At 44.5% G+C, this 20,486-nt stretch overlaps 1 protein-coding gene across 1 annotated transcript; it reads left to right on the forward strand.

Annotated features, from left to right (window-relative positions):
• The first annotated feature begins 7,078 nt into the window (after nt 1-7,078).
• On the forward strand, nt 7,079-15,559 carry TMEM233 (transmembrane protein 233). Its single transcript, XM_031057484.1, is given in 3 exon segments — nt 7,079-7,105; nt 7,559-7,694; nt 14,845-15,559. Coding segments are annotated over 3 exon segments (351 nt in total). The 3' UTR covers nt 15,033-15,559.
• The last annotated feature ends 4,927 nt before the right edge of the window (nt 15,560-20,486 follow it).

Here is a 20,486-nt window from a genome sequence, read left to right on the forward strand (position 1 = left end):
CACCATCGTCGCCTTCGTGTTCGCGGTCATGGTGAGTAGCCCCTCCGGCTTGGGCTCCCGAGCGGCCGCGCCGACCCCGGCAGGGAAAGGGGCATCAGCCGCCTTGGAGCCGCTTGTCCCGGGTGAGGCAGCGAGCCTGGGAGCATCAGCAGGCGCGGGCAGGGGGACCACCGAGCTATCCCAGCAGCGATGGAAAGCGTGGAGTGAAAGGCAGATTCCAACAAGTTTTCACTGTCGGGTGGCGGGTTTATTCCAGTTAACGGGGTTTGTTACATCAACTAAGTCGCACGCTGAACTGGACAGAGTATCTGTGTGAAAGTGTCCGCTGGAGAACAGAAATCAGATTTGGTTTCTGCTTTAGTTAATCAAATATAATAGGAGCGCCTTTTTTCCAGTAAACAGGCTCTTTGATACTATTTGTTAGAATAATACAGATGATGATAACGATTGCAGGTTGTTGGCAACTGCCCATGTAAATTGAGTATCAAACACACTGAGAGAACAGCCTTACTCTTACAATCTGAAATTGATACACGTTGTCCTTAATAACCCAGCAATCCCCTAACTTCCAAAGAATTGTTGGAACAGAATCTCCTTCTCCGAGTTAAAAGTTGCAGAGTCAGATCCAGAGTTTTCTAGTCATATACATGATCGGTGTTATCAGTAACACTGCAATGTGTTTCTGTTGTTTAGGAGCTGAAAAAGGTTTAAAACATGTTGTGTATTTTCATCCTTTTCTCTGACAGCCAAGCTGAGAAGGTAAGTAAAAATGTAGTTATTTCTTTTTGCAATTAAGTATAAGAATAGCTAACTATGTCTAAAATATCCCAAAACAGACTCTTGTAAAGTGTGATGAGTAAAGATTGATGAGAAATCACATTGCTGAAGTTTGAAAACTACTATTCCAAAGCCATTGTTCAAGTCTTTTTTATTTTTTTGTAGTTAAGTATTAGCTGTCTTTTTTTTATTATTTTTTTATTTTCTTCCTTCTCTGTTTATTTCCTTTGTGGTTACCTTAACTATACAATATGCTTTTTTCCTTATTTTGGGAAGATTTGGTTCTGCTGGTACTCAGCATCCTTTCTGTCCACGGACACTGAGGGTGCTATATAAAGTAATGAGAGCTGGTGATCTGGGGCTGGGAGCGTCTGTTCCCTGTGACAATGCTTTCATCAAGGTGCTGGGGCTGTACAGAAGTTAACTGTCAAGGACAGAATTTGGCCTCTAAAGATTTTTGCACCCCATATGGAGAAATCTCCACCCACAGCCTGGTTGAAGTTCATGCAGGCTTCTGGAGTCAGGCATCAGTAACTGTTACCAGGGGATTTGAAGGAACCAGGGTGGGAAGAGCACTTCCTGAAAGCTGAACAGCCTGTGCAGGTCTCAGCTGCCCACTCCTTTACAGGGGGAAACAAAAACCAGACCAGTGACCTCCCCTGTCTGGGAATAGCTTCTGTTTCAACACATCCTACCTAAAACCTCTCCTTTTCTATAAAAATAGCATGTCCAACTTCTTTTCCACAGCCTGACCCCCCTGCCTTTCCAAGCTGCAACCTGTAACTGCTGCATTTTCCTCAGCTGCAGGTTCTGCATTGTAGCCTGGGCTGGTTTTATTTCCACTTCTGCTGGGATCTGCACCCTCCCTCCCCTTCTCAGCTGGAGCTGCTAAGGGTTAACACTGAGATACAAGAGTGGGTTGTTTTCTTTTCTTACAGAAGACACCTCTACAGTCTGCAGAGCTTACCTGAGACCTTGGGTCAGATTTAAAGACCCTCACAAGTGGATTTTCTACAAATTTCCACTTTGTAAAATCGACCCAAAAGGAAAAGTCCTGTTGGCTTCTAGAGGGGGCATGGTTCAGCACCCTGTGTACCTGTGTCATGTCCTCCTTAACTGTTCTAAATTCAGACAATGTTTTCACTCTAAAAGTAGAGTCTGGGCTTTAACACACCCCCAAAATAAGTGACAGATTTGTCTTCAGTCTCTTCTGTCTCTTCTGCTGCCCCATTTACAACTCCAGCACTGGTTTCCTCACTCCTTTCTCACCTTTGGAGGCTCAGACCTCACCGTTACAGATCTTACCTCCTTTACTTTATTTTTAGAATAAACCTTTTGCAAGTTCTCCTTATTGCAATAATAACTTTCCTTGTTCCTTACCTGTCTGTCTCTCATGGCAGAGTGCAGAGGAGAGCTGGTAGAAAGGGCATTATTGGCATCACTGTGTTGCCATATTGGCATTACAAGAGCCCCCCTCCAACGAGCTACTGGCCACCTGCAGGGTGAGCACTGCTCAGCATTTCTGGCAAACGGAGTTCTGTTTTCTCCAGGACTCCTGGCTGTAGGATTACTGCTCTCAATACCCTTGTGCAGCCCCAGATGCCATCAGTTCTGCTCCTTGTTGCTTCCAGCAGCTGGGTCACTGTGAGCAGCTGTGTCACGTTGCTGTGCCATCAGTACATTTATTTACTCAAGTAAATAAATGCTGATCAGCCCCAGGGACACCTCCCTCAGCTCTGCCCTCTTCTTTCCCATACAAGTGTAACCACAAGCAAGAGTTTGGGGGCAGGTACCAGGTCAGGAGGCTCCTGTGGCACAGGAGATTTCTCTGGTGTGGGGCTGGGGGTGGGCACTGTGTCACTGAGCTCTTTGGCTCCTTCTCTGCAGTGGTGAACCCAAAGAGCTCTCAGTGAGCTGCCAGCTGTGCCTGAGACCTGGCTGGGGTGGACTGGCTGTGTCTGGCTCATGGGGTCAGAGCTAGAGGGAGGCTGTGGAATAACTCTGGGAAATGAATCAGATATTTTCAATGCCAGCACTGAGGTCTGACAATTGAACACGTTTTGTTGGCCTTTCTCAGTAACCCCCCCTCAGCTGTCTTCATTTCAAAGATCTCTATGTCAGACTAGTTCTGTAATTCCCTAGGGCTTTACATTTATAACAACCTCCAAACAGTCTCTCCAAAGCTATTTCTCACTGATTTTTTGCTCTAAACTCCCTCTTGCTGTTGACACATTTTTGTTTAATCATTTCCATGCTTCAAACAACATATGTGGTCAAGCTGTGACAATCTTGGCTCATCTGCCTCTGATAGTAACAAGTTCTTTGTCTGCATTTGTTGCTGTTGGATTCAGATGCCTGGTCTTTATATGGGTTTCCCTAAGCAGAGACAACAAATTAGAAGGTGGTGGAAGCTGTGGAGACAGGAAAGGATGGACCTTGCTTTGTCAGGGAGCCACCTCTTCTGATTGGGATCCTAAGGAGCCATGTGCAATGTGTTGGCTGTGGTCAGCTCAGTGACCAGCAGAGTGACCAATGTTTCTGTATTTAGAAAGTTTACTTGTAGAGTTTATTATTTATATATCCCTTGTTAGGTAGCTTGTAGGTACCTGGATATCTAACACCATATGGGACAGCTTGTACTCACTTCAGGAATATTAAACAGCATATTTAATATTCAGGAATATTAAACAACAGGGCTCAGCAGCTGCTGTTAAGGCATTTTTGCATGGCCCTGCCTTTGCAAACTGGTAGGTTTTTGTTTTTCCTCAGCAGCACCCTGCAGAGCCAACTCCCCTTTCACATGTCCTGCTCAGCACCTGCCTGTTCTGAATTGCTCCCCAAGTCCCCCTGTCCTTTGTGTTTCCCTGTGAGCTGTTCCCACAGTGAGGAGTCACCCTGAGTCAGCAGGTCTGGTTCTTCCTTAGGTCTGAACTAGAGAGTGTCTCCTTTCCAGGCACAGCCAATTGAGGTTCACCCAGCCTGGCTTATAGAGCCTAGAAAATGCTGATCAGAGAACCTCAGTCTGGTCTGCCCAGATCTGTAAGAAAAGTAGAAGAAGATTTCGGAAGTAACTCGGTGTTCTTTCATGAATTTGCCATGATCAGTGTTCTGGGAGTGTGGAACAGAAAATACACATAAAAAGGGATTAATATTTTATAGCTAATTCAGCACATTTCTGTTCACATGAGGTTAAGTCACTTTATTGTTGAACTGAGAATGTTTTATAAATAGATGTGTGTGAACCTGCTGAAGTCACTGAGATTACTCAAGTAAATAAACAGCTGCAGAACTGTGGCTTTAATTTACATTATGACTTCATAGCCAGTGAGGTAGCAGAAACCTGAGAAATCATATGGTGTTTGGTTGAAAAGGGCTGAAATTTGTTTTAAAAGTTGGACAGACCAAATGCCTCATACAGATGCTGTGTTCTCAATATATTGCCCAGCCCTTGGAAATAAATAGATGTAACAGTTAAAGCTTTAACAGTTGATGTTATCTCTGTCTAATGTTGAAAACTGGAAGCTTGACCAGGAGCCCTTTGAAGCAGATGGAAGTAATGAATTTCAAAAAGCTTTGCATCAGACCCCAACCACTCCCTCAAACCTCTTATTTTTTTATTGAATGCTTTCTAAGTTATTTCATTTAATTTAAACCTCTTTATAGAGAAACTTTGGTCTCCTTCCTGACTCTACCAAATCCTATTCTTTAACATTAATGTTGTTTTCCTCCTCTTCATCGTGGATTTAGATTAAAATGACATTATTTGTTAAAGTTTGCATGATGAATTATTTATGCAGTACCTGCAGAAATCACATGGACATTTTCCAGACTTCCTAAATACATTAGTAAAATGGCCCAGAACTGCAAGGTGGTGCTGTCAGGTCTTGCTTACAACTCTGTCTCACTTTTGAGACCACAAGCCTGGGGAACTGGGTCGATGGTGTGTGCAGAACCCCTCTGCAGATGCCATGCAAGGGGAGTGCTTTGGTAAGAGGTGAGTCCAAAGTCCAGGGCCAGGTGTCTGTGGTGCTTCTCTGTGTTTCCCTGCAGCCACAATGGCATTGGTGGTTGTTGGCAGGCACAGGAGGAGGTCAGTCTGCTCAAGGCCAAGCTGAGCTGTGTTTCTCCTCATAATCCTCTAAAAGACATTTCCAAATGTACTTGGAGAAAGCTCTTCTGCAGCCAGGACTGCTGGGGACAGTGGAGTGGCTTTGGTGAGAGGACAGTGCCAGCCCCTTTGTAGCAGGATCACTGTCCTGTTTGACCATGTGCTCATGTCCATCTCTCATTTCCATCTCTGCCCTCTTTCCCCATTATGTGCTTTCCAACCTCAATGAAATCTGACAGCAGAGCAGAGATTTTAGCGATATTCTTTGGGGACACAAACCAGAGAAATGTTTAGGCATGTGGGCTTCCAGGAAGGGAAGAAATGTATCAGTGCTCTCTTTAAGGACATGAGTGCATCAGTATCTCAGCCTTTTGTAGACTCCAGAGAATAAGTACCTGCACTTATCCTTGAGATGCAGTTCTAGGAATGCAGGCTGTGTTGCTTTGGGACTGTCTGGGCTGGGCTGATGCTCCTGCAGTGCTGACACCACGAGTGCACCCAGCCCATTAGCTCTGTGTGCTCACTAATTGACACAGCACACACATCATGCCCCTCATTGCTTTCCTGCTTGGGAGAAATGGCTCTACAGCAGTGCTTGGTGTGCTTCATCCCTTTCCTGCCCTCCACAGTCTCAGTTCTTCACTCTGTTGTTCTGTTTGCTGCAAAAAGTGATTTATAGCTGAAGCACTTCCATTATAGCACTTGGTGATACTTCATACAGTCGTTTTCTAGAGACAATCTGTATTCTCTAGTCCAGAGAGCAGTTAATTTGATCAGGTCCCCATATCTCTCCCCCTACTCTTCCCATTTCTCTGATACCTCCTGAAATATATACAAGATACTAAAAACCATGTTGTGACTAATCTGATTCCCCGAGGAAGTATGCTGAGTTCAATAGTGAAATCTGATCTAGAAATCTGGACTCAGTGTTATGGCTTATGAACTCAAACTCTCATGATTTTACAAAAGAATTCTTAGGAATAATGCCCTTTTTAATGCTTTGATAGCATCTCATTCTTGGGGGAAAAATTTCTACAAACTGTGTTTAGACTCATATACTACAGTACTTGGTGTGGTTCACTGAATCTTTTCCTTTTAAAATGGTTTGGTTAAACCAAAAATTAATTCAGAAAATCCTACAGTCTGTCTCACAAAAGCCTAGAGGGTCAGAGTGGTCCTATCACACATTGCAATCTGAGGATGTAATGAATGTAAAGCATCTGCTAAGTCACGGGTGGGTAGAGAGAAACTCGAGTCTCTTGAGAGAATATCTGATGCACACCTCAGGATGGATATGATAATAATTATCAGTGTCTTCCAGAAATGCAAAGGAACACAACTTCTAGCCCATGAGGATGGCACTCAGATATTTTGTTCAGATGCCTTATATTTCTTTGGTTTGTATTTTTCCCACCACTGGCAAACTATTTATTAATTCTTCAAACTTTGTTTCGAAAAGTAAAATATTGGAAAAATAGGTAATTAGTAAGCTTTTTAAAGTTTTGCTGAGACTTTCTCTAAAAATGCTGCCTATTTATGCTCTTTTTTATGCTTATAGTCTTGTAAAGCATACGAATTTATCTCACTGCTAGTGAAGTGGCCAACTAATAATTCCCATATACTACAAAACTGTTTCCAAAGATAAAAGCCACTGGTTTATGCAAGTGGGTTGATGGTTTGACAGCTTTTATGCTGGTGTGTGTGGTATTTTCAGGGCCCCATTTCATTGGGAGGAAAGATTAATCTGACTCCATGTTCTTAGAAGGCTAATTTATTATTTTATGATATTATATTAAAGAATATTATATTAAACTATACTCAAGAATAGAGAGAGGATACTTCCAGAAGGCTAGAAGATACCAATGAAAAACTCATGACTCTCGCCAGAGCCTTGACACAGCTGGCTGTGACTGGCCATTAAGTTAAAACAATTCACATGTGGGATAAGCAATCTCCAAACCACATTCTAAAGCAGCAAAACACAGGAGAAGCAAATCAGATAATATTGTTTTCTTTTTTCGCTGAGGCTTCTCAGCTTGTCAGGAGAAGAAGAATCCTGGGCAAGGGGATTTTTCAGAAAATATGACGGTGACAGGTGTGTATCATATAAACAAAGCCCCACCACTGAACAAAAAAAAAAAACAAACCAAAAAGAGCTGTAGCTTCAATGAAAGGTACTGAAAATTGTCGGCGATGGAGAGAGATGGGGAGACTGATTTGGTGATCAGAATCCAATTTTATTGTGGGCTACAAACACTTATATACTATTTCAGGGAGACTGGTAATGTGTACTACAATGATTAGGTTAAAATCACATACACAAAGTTATGCATATAACAACATCTCTTGCTTGCAGAGTTAATGGGATTTTTTTTTTCTGGTAACCTGTTTGATTTAATCTTCTTGCAATCCAGATCTAATTTTCAAAGTTCTGTTTGCTTTTGCCAAAGCATCCTGTTATCAAATCTCTTATCTTAACCAGGTCCAAAGTCCATGATCTGTCTTGTGTCCCCCAACATTCCAACAGAAAATGAGTGGAACAGAAAATTGGACTCCCTGCTTACCTTGGCAGCGGACATTGATTTGTTCTGTTGCTTCAGGGGTGTCATGCTGCTTTGCCAACAGGTTTGTGTTTGAAGGGCGGAGCTGTGATTCCCTGTTTGCCCTCTGCAGGCTCTGAACAGTTACAACCAGGGGGACATAGAAGGCTCCAAGCGGCTGGGTCGCAACGCGCTCTGGGTGGCCGTGGCCTCCATCATCATCGGCCTCATCATCATCGGCATCTACTGTGCGGTTCACTTCACAACGGTGAGCAAGGGCTCTCACAGCCCTCCCTGCAGGCCTCCAGAGCAAGGCACTAAGGGCTGCCACAACCACCTCTCTTTATCTATCTTTATCTATCTAGGGATGCATGTATGCTTTCCAAAAGGATTTTATCATATTTTGCGCTTTAGAAAATTCTGTTGTCTGTGGTTAAACACAAGTGACTCTGTCTTAGCAGCAGGTGGTTTTCTAGCAACTCTGGCAGCTCCAATATGTTTTTCCAATTTTGGCCAGTTACTTTTGGGTTTTCTCCTCCTCAGCTTCACCATCTTTCAGATCAAGTGACCTGAGATCTTTAAATTTCAGGTAACAGAGTCCCCAGGTGATAATTTCCAGTCTCATGGTCTGGCCAACTGATCTTTTAGCTCTGCAAGGAGGAGACAACAGTCAGTTACTCCTCTACTGTTTGACAGTAAAACAGGTGATCAGAACTATATCAAAAGTGATCAAAAATGTCATTCTGACTTGTGTCTCTGTGGGGTAAGGCCCTTCACTCTCCATGCTGTGTTATTGTCCTGTCCTCCCACACCTGCAATAATAGAAACAAACAAATGAACAAATGAATCTCTGGGGTTACCCAAATGGATTACTGGAAAAGAGAACAAAAGCAATTGAGGGTATTGATAATCTTTCTTAAGGTTGTGCAACAATGTGTTCTTTTCTCCACAGTACTGTGCACTTCCCATTAAAATAACCAATTTAAATGAATTTATTATTGGCTGGTTTGGTTGGAGGGCATTTCAGTGCACTGTACAAACTTATGCATAAGCTATAAACAGAGAACACCCCATTTACCACTGAAATGAAGACACCTCTGGGGAGGGGAATGCAGTAACTGGTTAAACGTGTACAGCATTTTCATACAAAAATTGAAGTACAACATATTGAGCTGCTGGGAAATTACTGGACAGGGGGTCCAGCTCTGTGGGATATTATTAGATGGTGCTGCAGACTCTAAGTGTCCTGTGCATTCATTAATTTTCTGTGCATTTTGCAAGCATGACTCTTGGTTCAGCTTGTGTTCAGCTCATTCAGCGCTGGCAGATTTAAACCCAAGGCCCTTCAGGCTGGGAGTGCCAAGTTTTGTAATTGACAGCAGCAGTAAATTCCACCACCTCACTCATCATTTCTCAGGCAAGGAGAGCTGCTCAGTTATTTTTTCAGAGTAGGGGAGGGAAGGGCAGTGTGAGGAATGGCAGACAGCACTGACCTGAAGAATTCACAGTGACCAGGCTGCAGCAAACCAGTATAATACAACTTTGTTTTTCCTTTGAGGACTTTTTAATTTGATTTTGGTTCTGGGTTTTTTTTTTTAAAGAGAAAACTCTCTGTTGGGTGGAAGCAGCCAGGTGGTTGGGAACCCTCAGAACACTGCTGGGATATTAATTTCTGTACATAGTTTCCATAGAGCTTTCTTGGCCAAATGGTACCATGACTTTTGTGAGGAGTCCAGATTCACTGGATTCACTCTTCTCTCTGCCCTTCCAGCCTCTTCACTGCTCCCCTTCTCCCTCTCACTTGTCACCCTCCAAAGAGCCTTTGCTTCTAGGAAAGGATTTGATGGCAACAGCAATCTTTTGATGTGAAAATGAGTGAACAGAAGCACCCAGCTGGTCTTTCCACTCTCCATGCTTACCTGGGTCCCCTCAGTTGCCTTACTCTTGGACATTTTCACTTTATACTAGTAAAGTATAAAGTTTTAGTCTGATATTCCACTGCTGTGAATGGCTTTGCACACTCCATTCAGTGACCTCACACCCATTTGTGCCTTTCTCATGGTTATTTACTGACAGCCATTTTGCTGAAGGGATTGTAAATTAATTCTATGCTCACTTTAATATATGTTTCAATATTAGTAAGGTAGCACAAAATAGCCTTTATATAATAATATGGCAGATTTATTTGATCACCATTAAGCACAGATTTAATGTTACCATGACCTACACATGCATTTTTCCTGGAAGTTAGATTTCAGCAATATGCAGGAAAAGCTTGACCCTTCCAAGATTAATTCCTGTACTTTATCCACTTGAAATTAATCAGATACCACAGTACCCAGTTCTTTCTGCTGACATTCCTTGTGGCTTTTTTTGTCTTCAAGGGATAACAAATCTCACTGCAAATTACCTTGGGGAGATACTGCTGCCAGCATCAAAGATGCAAAGTGTACTGAGAACTCAAGTTCTCTTCCACAACATGAAGCCTCTGAGAAGCAACAAAAATGAGACATCCAAGTCAGGTTGGCAGGGAGGAATCTCTCTACCAGTTGTTACACAACTTTTCTTATAGGTACAGGAACTTGAATCAGGTTCAGCTGGCTCTGAAGCCTCCTTCAAAACAACTCCACATGCCTCAGCCAGGAGAAGAATATTGAGTCAGGTGTGTTGAAGGTAGAAATGGTAAAAATTGCAGAGAGAGGAAGAGCAGGAAATTCCTGCTTTGAGCAAACAATGATTTTACACCACCAATAATACTCCCAAATGTACCCCCAGTAATAGTGCCAGACTTGGGAAGACCCTTTCACTTCTCAGCAGACCCCCACTTCCAAGTGTCCTCATGTGCCTTCCTTGGCTGGTTCAGTCACAGAGCAACAGTAGCACAGGAATAACAGCAGCCAACACCTACACATCTACTGCAGGGAAGAAACACCCTTGACTTCTCATTTTGAAGATTTACTCAGAGCTAAGTCAGCTTGGGGCTTCTCCTGCTGCCTTGGAGAGCCTCATTTCTCTCAAGCACTGGCATGTTATCTTTAACAAACATATATTAAGAGAGGTAGTGATACATATTTATATCCTGGAGCAGGGCCCACCCAACACTTGGGAACCATCTATGATCTGCAGCCATGGCCCTAAATGTAGGCAAGGGGAAGCCATCACTTGCATCACTAGAGCTGACAGCCCAGCAATAAAACTCATGTGTCCTGCTCAGTGTGAAGTGGCATGTCCCTCATCCTGCTGAGGACTCTGAGTGCAGAGCTGTGGTGTGTGTGAGATCAGGGTTGTGCCTCATTCCACACTGGGCCAAATTTATTCTTACTCTGCCCCATTTGCTTTTAGCCTCCCCTGTCAGCTTCCCCTGTCAGCTTCCCCTGTGCCCCTGCCTTGCCAGTCCCGAGTGCTGAGTTACACTTCCAGGGCTTGCTCAGATGTAACTTTAGCTGGTATTTGTGTCACCACAGTCTGGCCCTGCATGTGTGCCTCAGGCATGTTGTCCATCAAGAACTGCAGTGAGAAATGTATTTGCCTTCCCTGAGGGGACAGCACCGTGACCTGGAGCAGGGCAGGGCTGTGTGCCACAGCCTGTGTGTGCCATACCCTGTTTGCTCCCACCCAGTGCCACTGTTCTCATCATGCTCCTCTCAGAAACCTTTCCCCAGACTTGCACAGCCTTGGAGTCAGCCTTCCCACCTCTAGGCATTTTGTTCAGCAAAAGGTGGTGATTTTGTCAGTCAGTGAGGGCTCTCAAGTCATTTACAATCTGTGTTTTCAGAGCAGCCTCAACGTTTTTGAAGCAGATTCCAAATTCTGTTTTGGTTTGGGTTTTGCTGACATGAGACACCCTGAGATTACACTTGAGTTCTGCTGGCAGGGTTCAGGGAAACAAGAGCCTGGGCTGGATCCTCCTTACTTAAGTGAAGGAGATCCCAGGTATCCCAAACCCTACTCTTAACTGGATCTAAAGATGTCATATTCTACTTCATGCTGCCATGTGAGTAGTTCAGAACAATAGTCAGCTCCTCACAGCACATTACTAGACCACCTCTAGTGTCTGGGTGACACTTTGCAGTGCTGCTCAGGGCTGAACTAGAGCTCACATGAGTTTTGCCACCCAGCTGAGCCACAAGGCGTTTCATATACAGCCCACGTCTTCTGTGCTCCTCTCTTGTGGACTTCTGCAGTCTGGACAAGTAGGAGTGAGCCAAGCAGAAATGTGGAGGATGAGTGAGAGCTATTAGAAGTAAAATCTCCAGTAGACTGAGACAGCAACAGTTTTGCTCTGAGGAAGGAAGCCAAAATGCTGTGAGTTTGGAATTTTATGCAAACCATTAGGATATTTCAATGCTTTCGTAGAGGAGCCTGAACTTCTGACCCCTTCCTTAATCTCACTTGATTTAGAACTTTGCCCCAGGGAAGCCACAGAAATGCCACCTGTCAGCATGGCTTCCAAGGAACACAGAGCCAGCCAGGCTGTGGGGAAAGCACCAGCTTGCACTGCTCAGAATCAGAAGGGTTTTAAATCAAGCACATGTGCAGTAATGCAGCACTGGTAATTCCAGGTAGAAGGAAAAGGAGTAAGTGTTTAGACTGTGCAGCTGGGACAGATGTACACATACAGTTTCCTCACTGACTTAGAAATAATTCTTCAGGAGGAAAAGGAGTGCAAAGTTATTTTTAGTATCTCTGCTGTCCTGTTCCTGAAGCTCTTGGAAGCCTTTGCAGACATTCCCCTCAGTGACTGCCTGTCTTTCAGTGCCAGAACAAGCTGAAGACCAGCATGAGGACAGGGATTACTCAGCCAGCCTACAGGTCTTTACACTGGCCATTCTGTCCTCTGCACCTTACCATAAAAATAAACAAGTCAGCGTCTCGTGCTGCAGGGACTGGCCTGCCAGTAAGGGATAGATACTGCTGCTTTTCTATTGTAAGGGTGCACACTGATTATTTCCTTGATCCTTACCTTGTTTTACTGGATTTGTGAAAACATAGGAGCCTAAAGTCCTCTACCTCTCTCTCAAAGTGTTCCCTCCCTCAGCTGGGAGGCTGAGCAGTGGCACAGGGTGCAGTTGCACAGACAATGTGGTTACATCAGCCTGACTTCCTTAGCAAACTACATGAAAAATCCTGGTCCAGAAAGAGCTGTTTCATCTGTGCACAGAGGAGATGTTCCCACAATGGATTCTACCCAGTGGAGCCATGAGCAGCATCCAAGAGACAGTCAGCAAAGGCATTAATGCTGTCTGCAGGATATATTTACTGGGCAGTGCCTCGGGTCCCAAATCCCTCCTTGAGGAGCTGCTAGAATAATGTATCTGCCTGATGGAGGAGATCCCTCAGACTCCAGCAGAACCCAAAATCCAGGGATAGGTCAGGGCATCCATGGGTATTATCTGAGAGCTTTCCCCTACACAAGAATTTGAGGGAACTCCTCAAATCCCTCCTCTCCTAATGCAGATGCACAGGACAGGTTTCCCAGTCCTTTTAAAGGATGTTGTGTGTTACTGTGGGATTTACCAAGTTATCCACTGCTGGAGGGTTGTTCTTGTCTGACTGCTTTATGTACCACTCCAAGGAAGCAGAGATGCTGTTGACCTCATGAATCTTTGCCAAGTAAGAGCCCATTTCCTGGAATGGAAGCCCCTGATTTGCATTGATTCAGGTAACCCAGTTTAAAAATTCAGTTCGGATTGACAGATGACCAATGCCATTAGAAACTCAGCTCTTTGACTCAAAACTGTATTGAGCTGCTAGTCTAGAGGGATGTTTGTTAAGAGAACAAGTACCATTAATGTGGCATAATGTATCCATTAGATCTGTAGAATTAATAATTTAAACTCACAGGGCAAACTCTGTCTTCTCCTTTAAACACACATATTTCTGTGTCCTTGCAGCATGCTATCTGAAGACCAGGACTGCACTTGGATGATATCAACATGTAAACCTCTGGAGGGAGAAAAAGAAGAGATGGAAACCATTCCAGACTGTTAGCTCTGACCCTACAAGTCTGCAGAGGCATGTTGCTGGTGAATGAACTGATAGCCCAGTTAGTTAATCAGCATGGCGTGACGAGGTTTTCAAAATTATTTATTTATAAGACATCTCAGTATAAAGCAGCATTTTCTCTTTCACCCTAATGTATGATGAGATCTTGCCCTAAAAAAAAAATCCCTTTTCTTTCTCTTTTCCATGGAATGTATGCTGGATCTGTGATGTTCCCTGGCTGACCCCAGCCAGACAAAGCCAACATATCCAGACTGTTTATGGTGCACAGTGTAAGATCTGATGCACAGCCCACTGAAGCTAGTAGGAGAACTCCTGTTACTTCTGGCAGATTTTGGATCAGGCCATTAAGGATTTTTTCATTACTTTAAAATATTCACATCATGATACAACTGTACCCATGGGTTTGTGATTTTATCCTGCTCTGTGATTTTATAATGCCGTGGGCGCACTCTGACTCAGCAGCTGCTTTCTTTTGTCATTCTCAGCTTTTAGAACTTTACCTTGGATTTTTAAACACCTGGGACCGATTTCAATCACTTGATTATTAAGAGAGACTCTTGTTCCATAGCATCCATATTTTTCTTAATGATTTATCTTTGTTTTGTTGTCTTTCATTGTTGCACTCCCTTGACTTAGCTCCTGTCCCGTATTAAATTTGCACTGATCATACTTTCTTCTTTAAACCTCACATATGTAAAAAGTTCCTATTTTTTTACCTGACAAAAGATCTTCTTTTTAAACAGATGTCATTCATCCCTTTGTTGTTGTGCTTCTAGCAAGGCACATAGTTTCATTGTGTTCTGCTTTGTTCATGTGGGTTTTGTTTAGCTCATCCTCTCATCTCTATGACTGTGTATCACTGCAGTTAGAGATGGACAGACTTCTGCACCTCCGCCTAGTTACAAACACACTTCCTGATCCTTAGACACTACTCAGTGAGCAGCCTCAGGTTCCAGAATTGATGGCCTCTAAATTACTGCAGTTTCTTGCTACCTTGTGAAAATCTAGCATGGGACAGCTGTTTTTATTAGCTATTTCACAGAATACAATTGTTTTGTCACACAAATATTCCATGTTAAAAGGAATGAGCTCTGGTGAGCATTAAGATGTGGCTACATCCTCAGCAGTTGCTGCTCTGCTTTATTACCACACCTTCAAGAGAGCTGTGCCAACTTCCACTCCCTCCCCCTGCACCAACATGAACCTGGAGTGACTGCCCAGAAATCCAGGGAGTTCTGCAGGTGCAGGTGAGAGAAGAATCATCTGTCAGGAGTTCAACAGCCTATTAAAAACAAAAAAAAAATTTCTCCCAGAAACCTTTACCTGTTAAAGCATATGCCTGAAAGTAGCATGTATTTTTTGTGCCTTGATATTATATTTTCAGTGTGCTTTTTCGCTTTCCTTCCTGCCAAATTCTGTTTTTCATTGAAGTCAGTGAAGCATTACCTCTCCTTAATTCCTGCAGTCTTAAACTTCACAAACACTGGTGAAGTCAGCTGATTTATTAATCAGCTGATCAGATTTGTCCACATGGGAATCTTGCCACTGATTTTGATGATCCCAAGAATTGGCTGTTCTGTGAACTCCTCTTTGGTTTTTGAATACTATTTTAATGGTCTGATATGTCTTGTGGGACTTTTAGTAGCTTGCCTTATTATCAGATATGATAGAAATGTCATTGACAAGTGGAATAAAATTACTTTTAATTCATGTCTATTCTGGTATGTGGGAAGTGTCTTTCCTAAGTTTTGTTGCCTCTTCTATTGGAAAGAGTAATATCCCTTTTTCTAAGCCCTTGGACAGTTTCAGAATGAAGTGAATCACAGCAAAAGGAGGTTTCCAAAGTTATGTGGGCACTAGAGGATAGGGATAGGCAGCTTGAAGTATTTTTTTAACTGCCTGACAAGGGTTGAGATCAATAGGAGCTTAGACACCCGACTTGTTCAGAAGCTTTTGAAAACCATACTGGAAATCTAACTTGCATCTTGTTCCTCATAAATATCTTTGAAGTCTCACTCTTAATATAATTGAGAATTGAGCCATTGTACCTTCAGTGCTTCTGAACAGAAATGTTGGTACCGTACAGTGCTATTGATTGGTATAAAAATAAAGGCTTTATATTAAACCACTTAATGTGACAGAGAGGAGAGAATGCAGCAATTCCTCTAATGTCCTTAGTGCTTCTGTGTCATAGGTAATCTTATTTTTGCTTTACTAATGTATTGGTATTGGTCCTCTTCATTTATTTATGTTTACATAAATTTTCAACCATGTTTGGGAAGTGCAGCTTGTGCTGGAAAGTGGTATGGTCCTTGTAGAACCACATTGTTCTGATGTGTGGCAGAGACATCCCAAAGCAGGCAGCAAACACAGGGAGCATCAATGACATTTTAGTGCCCAAATCAGCAAGGCCCGAGTGCCAGCAGTGGGTGTGGAAGGCAGAATGCAGGTGTCTGACTGAGGGATTTGTGTCTGCTCCATATTTAGAGGGGCATGTATACAAATCCCACTATCTCTGACAGCTCTGGAAATTCATTGTCACGCATCTAGATTTTGATTTGGTCCATTATTCTACATTGGACCTACCTTTTTTTGCAGGAAAAACCCCCTGTTGTATGATATATGTGCTGAATGATGTTATTTGATGAAACAAAGGGAGGTGGGAAGCAGTAAGATGTATTTCAACTCAACATCTGTGTCCCAGGTGCATGAACAGTGTCTTCCTTCTGCAAAGCTGCTTCTGGCTTCCATTTTTTGGACACACTGTCCTCGCACACTGAAGGCACCAACTAATGCCTCAAGTCCAGCTCCCTTTTCTTTCCTGCACATATTACAGGCAGAGACAGATGGCAACTTGAAATTGCTGGCCTCAGCTCCTGGATCATGTTGGCACCTTTGGCTTCTTACAAGGCAGCTGCATTCTGCAAAACAGCCCAGTGCACGTATCTTGATATGTAATCCTAGAAGAGGCTTCTAAATATAAGTGGGGGTTCTTTGCTGCTGTATGAAGGGGGTCAGCCAAACACTCAAAACGTGGTGTAAGTTTCTTCAGATTGCACAAAAACCAAATTATCTCAGGGTTAATATGAAATTAAATTCTTGGGGCGCCTCCCTGCAGGCACACCCAGGGGTTTACAGCTTTCCCCTGAAGATCAGCACTGGCTCTTCAATTTATGTGGTTGCAGCCAGGATCCATGAGTGGTGAGGGTCCAGAAGTTGTAGCTTTTGGACCTCTATCTTTGGATATGTGCTCACAGTGTGTTCTGCCTCTCAACCTGGAAATAGGTTGTATCTGGTTGCTGCCACAGTGTCCCTCACTCTCAGCATCTGTTCTGGTGCCTCTGCTGAAACAGTGGGCAGACGTCTCTCTCTAAGCTCATTTCCTCCCCTGCACTCTAACTTGCTCTGCCAGTTATTTCTTACTGTTTGCCTCAGAAGGGGGAAGATGGAGTCATCTCCCCCGTTGGTTTTTACTTTGTGTGTTTGTGTGTGCACACATGCAAGAGTTGAAGGCCAGTAAGATCTAAATACAGGGAAAGTCACTGGACTGGTGGGGGCCAAGCTGGTTAGAAACATCCTGGTTACCTGACAGCTGCTCAGGAGCCTTTGTGGGAGGTGGAGTCCATATCACCAAACCTTGAACAGATGTGGAACCTACCCTGGCTTTGTAGGAGATAGCTCCAGGCAAGGCTGGAGCCCTCAGGGCTCTGCAGAGCTGCTGCCTGACCGCCACCTTTCTGAGACAGCCCTCAGTCTCCACAGGCAGCACCTTCAGGCTCAAAAACTACCTAAATGTTGGTTTCCTCTTATAATCCTCCCCTCTCCAACTTCATTTTGAATTGGCAGATCTCAGGAGATGAGCAGTGTTGGAGCAGAGGAGGGATGCAGTGGTGTGTGAGGGATCTCTGTGCACTCCCAATTTTCCATTTCCCAAGCACAATGGCACATTCTACAGCACAGCAGGACACGTGTCCCTGAGATGGGACTGAGCCTCTGAGGAGGCTGCCCAACCTCCTCTGCTGCACTCCCTGCCAGCCTGGCAAAGGGGGCTAAACCCACAAGTGACCTAAAAGGAGGAGGGGGCCTGGAAACAAATCAATCAGCCACTGCAAAGATGGAGGAACAAATCTGGGACTCAAGACAGTAAGAAATTTACTCTGTCTTGAACTCTGGGGTAAATTCTGTTCTGTTCCCCCATGGCTCACTCTCCACAGTACTCAAGCTGCAAGAAGCACTTGCTCATGTGTCCTTTATAATGTGATTTATGGCATGTGTGAATCTGATCTCCCAGCTCACGTCTGAGGATGGCTTCTCTGCGTTTGTCATCTCTCGCTGGAGGGCTGAGTCAGCTTCCACACCACTTGCAATGACTTCTCTCTGATGCATAAGCTTGCATCATGGCAAGGGAAAAGAACTTTGCCAGATTTCAATGGATTCTTCAGGACTTTGAACTGCACAGCATGAGGCTGAAGGCATTTCTTTTTTGACACCTACTCTGAGGTAAGAGAAGGGGAAACTCCACTGGAAGTGAAGTATCCAGACGAAAGCAGGCTCTGTGGTCATGGTGAGCTGTGGCAGCCTCATGTTCCCTTTTCAACCAGTATTCAGTGGGGGCTTAATTGCCTTTTGATTTTAATCAAATAACAAGAGAGATAATCTAAATAGTGAAAATGAGAGATTCTGGCCTAGAGCATGGTGTTTGGTGAGTGCCATCCCTGACTTCTGTGCCTGAAAAGCTTGTAAGGTCACTCTTACCCCATAGAATCCAAGACATGCATTCCCCTAACACAGGTCTGTCCTGACCTCAGACCTATCCTGTTTGGTCCTTACTCTCTTTTAAAATGAGTCAGCTGATAGAGAGGGACAGTAAGTGATATCTCCAAGGGGTTAGAGTGACTCAGTAGCAAAGATGTCACTTCACTTGACCTCTCAGCTTGTACAGCACCCAAAGTGCTCTGTTAATGATTCCCAGAACTTTGACCAGCTCAGCTGCGTCTCATCATTTTAAGAGCCAAGAACCAAATTGCCTTAAAATTAACTTCTGACTAAGAAGATTTAACAGTCAGGCCAGGTCTAGCTCATGTTTACTAAAAAAGGTTGGTGTGAGGGAAGGAAAAAGGAGCTGAGCTTTGCTTGTGGCTACTGACATGGCAACTAACAGAGACCACACAGCTCTTCATTCATATCCTGCAGGTCCTTTACAAGCCTCTGCTTTTAAAACCTCACATTGTCCTAGGAGGTGGTGTGGCACAGTCATGACACAAGATGAAGCATTTCATCATTACTTTTATCTTGTTTTGTGGGCTGTGAAGAGTCTTAAAGTGAATTTTGGTTTTGTTTGTTTGGGGATTTTTGTTTGTTTTTTTTTAAGGGAATTTCTTATTCAGAATTAGTCGCTTGTGTTTCCCCCCTGCTCCTTTTACCCCAACAGGAGCAGAAGTAGAAAAGGTATTTTTGTAGTCTTCCTTTGGAATGTGGAGGCTGGTTCAGATGGGATGGAAGAGGGAGAGTTTTTATGCCCTTCAGGCTGCAGAGCATAAAAGGAGGCAAAAAGTCACAGATGCTGTTAAAGGGAGGAGCAGAACTCCAGGGTTCCAGAGAATCAGTGGGAGGCTGAGCTCTGCCAGGCCCTGTGGCTTGTCTTTAGCTGATCCCTCACTTCCCACATCTCCTGCACCAACAGCTGTGAGGGAATGGGGCTCCCACTCAGGCTGAGGGGAGAAAACAACCCTCCAGTGAAGGCAAGGACCGTGCACACAGACGTGTGTGAGGAGGTGGGGGATGATTTAGGTGTTCATGGTGGGATGTCATCCAGCCCTCTCAGGGAGCAGCATCTGACAGAGTGAGTTACAGCTGATTGCTCCAGGAGTGTGCTACACCCACCTGTCAGGAAGAGGAGAGACAAGAACCAGTCCTGAAAAGGGAGCAGACACAGGGGAAACAGGGAGGGGAAGGCAGCAACAGTGAGGTTGAGATGCCTTGTCCATGGCCTCTGTCCTGTCCACAGGCCAGCAGCTCCCAGAGGTTTTGGCATGGAGCACACCACGGATAATTCATCACCATGGCAGGAGGAACCATCACATTTTAACAGCAGACTTTAAAATGAATGTTTGTATCTACAGCAGACTGGTTACCACAGCCTTGTGATCTGCTAGCAGTCCGTGCCCTGCAGTTTGTTTCCACTCTGTGGTTCCTAGAACAAAAATCATTGCAAAGGCCAGGCCCCAGATGAAGGTACCGTGGCCTGTAGTGGATCTGTGTGGCAGCTGTGCAGATCATCACAGTGGTCCTGGATGAGCAAATGATGGGCAAGACACGGTACCTTGTACTGCAAACAGTGCTGGCCAAGAAAACTGGGGAGAACAAAACAACCAGGGTTAGAGACAGGGAATTCAGGAGCACTAAGCTGTGTGAAATGCCAATAAAACAGCAGCTGCATTTTATAGCAGGGGCTGTGTGCAGGGCTGGGGAAGAGCTGCCTGCACACACTGCCCTGGCAGCCCCTGGCAGGGGGCTGTGAGTGACAGTCCTGGGCAGGGTGCTCGACCCCAAGGGGCATAAAGGGAGCAGCTGTTCCCCACAACACAGCGGGAGCCAGCGCTGCACTGGCACAGCCATCCCAGCAGAACTCGTCCCACAATGTTACAGCGTGTGGATGCTTCCATTTGGTAGGAATCCTTCTGTCTCTGTGCAGGTTGCTTCTATTTGTAATGACACAAAAGCAATTTATCTGTAAAGAGAATGGTGACACACCTGCAGGCCTCAGCTCTGGGGCTGTGAGAAAAGGGGAATAAAAAACCAGCAACAGCTGGGGGAGAGCCAAGGGTAAAACCAGATAGTGTGAGTGGGAATGCTTTGAGAAAGGTATCAGTGTAATTTCATTTGGGAAACATTTATCATTTAAGGACTTGGCCTTCCATCTGTGCCCCCCCAGACGCCAGAGCTGATGGTTCCAGCGTGCTCTGACCGTGCTCAGGGACGCGCCATTGCCCGAGGCTCCAACACCGCCCTCAGGGGCTGCCTGGGGCACTGCAGCTCCTGGGGCGGGCACGGAG

The sequence above is a fragment of the Geospiza fortis genome, unplaced genomic scaffold (assembly GCF_000277835.1).
Source record: "Geospiza fortis unplaced genomic scaffold, GeoFor_1.0 scaffold408, whole genome shotgun sequence".
Classification (NCBI taxonomy): Eukaryota; Metazoa; Chordata; class Aves; order Passeriformes; family Thraupidae; genus Geospiza; species Geospiza fortis.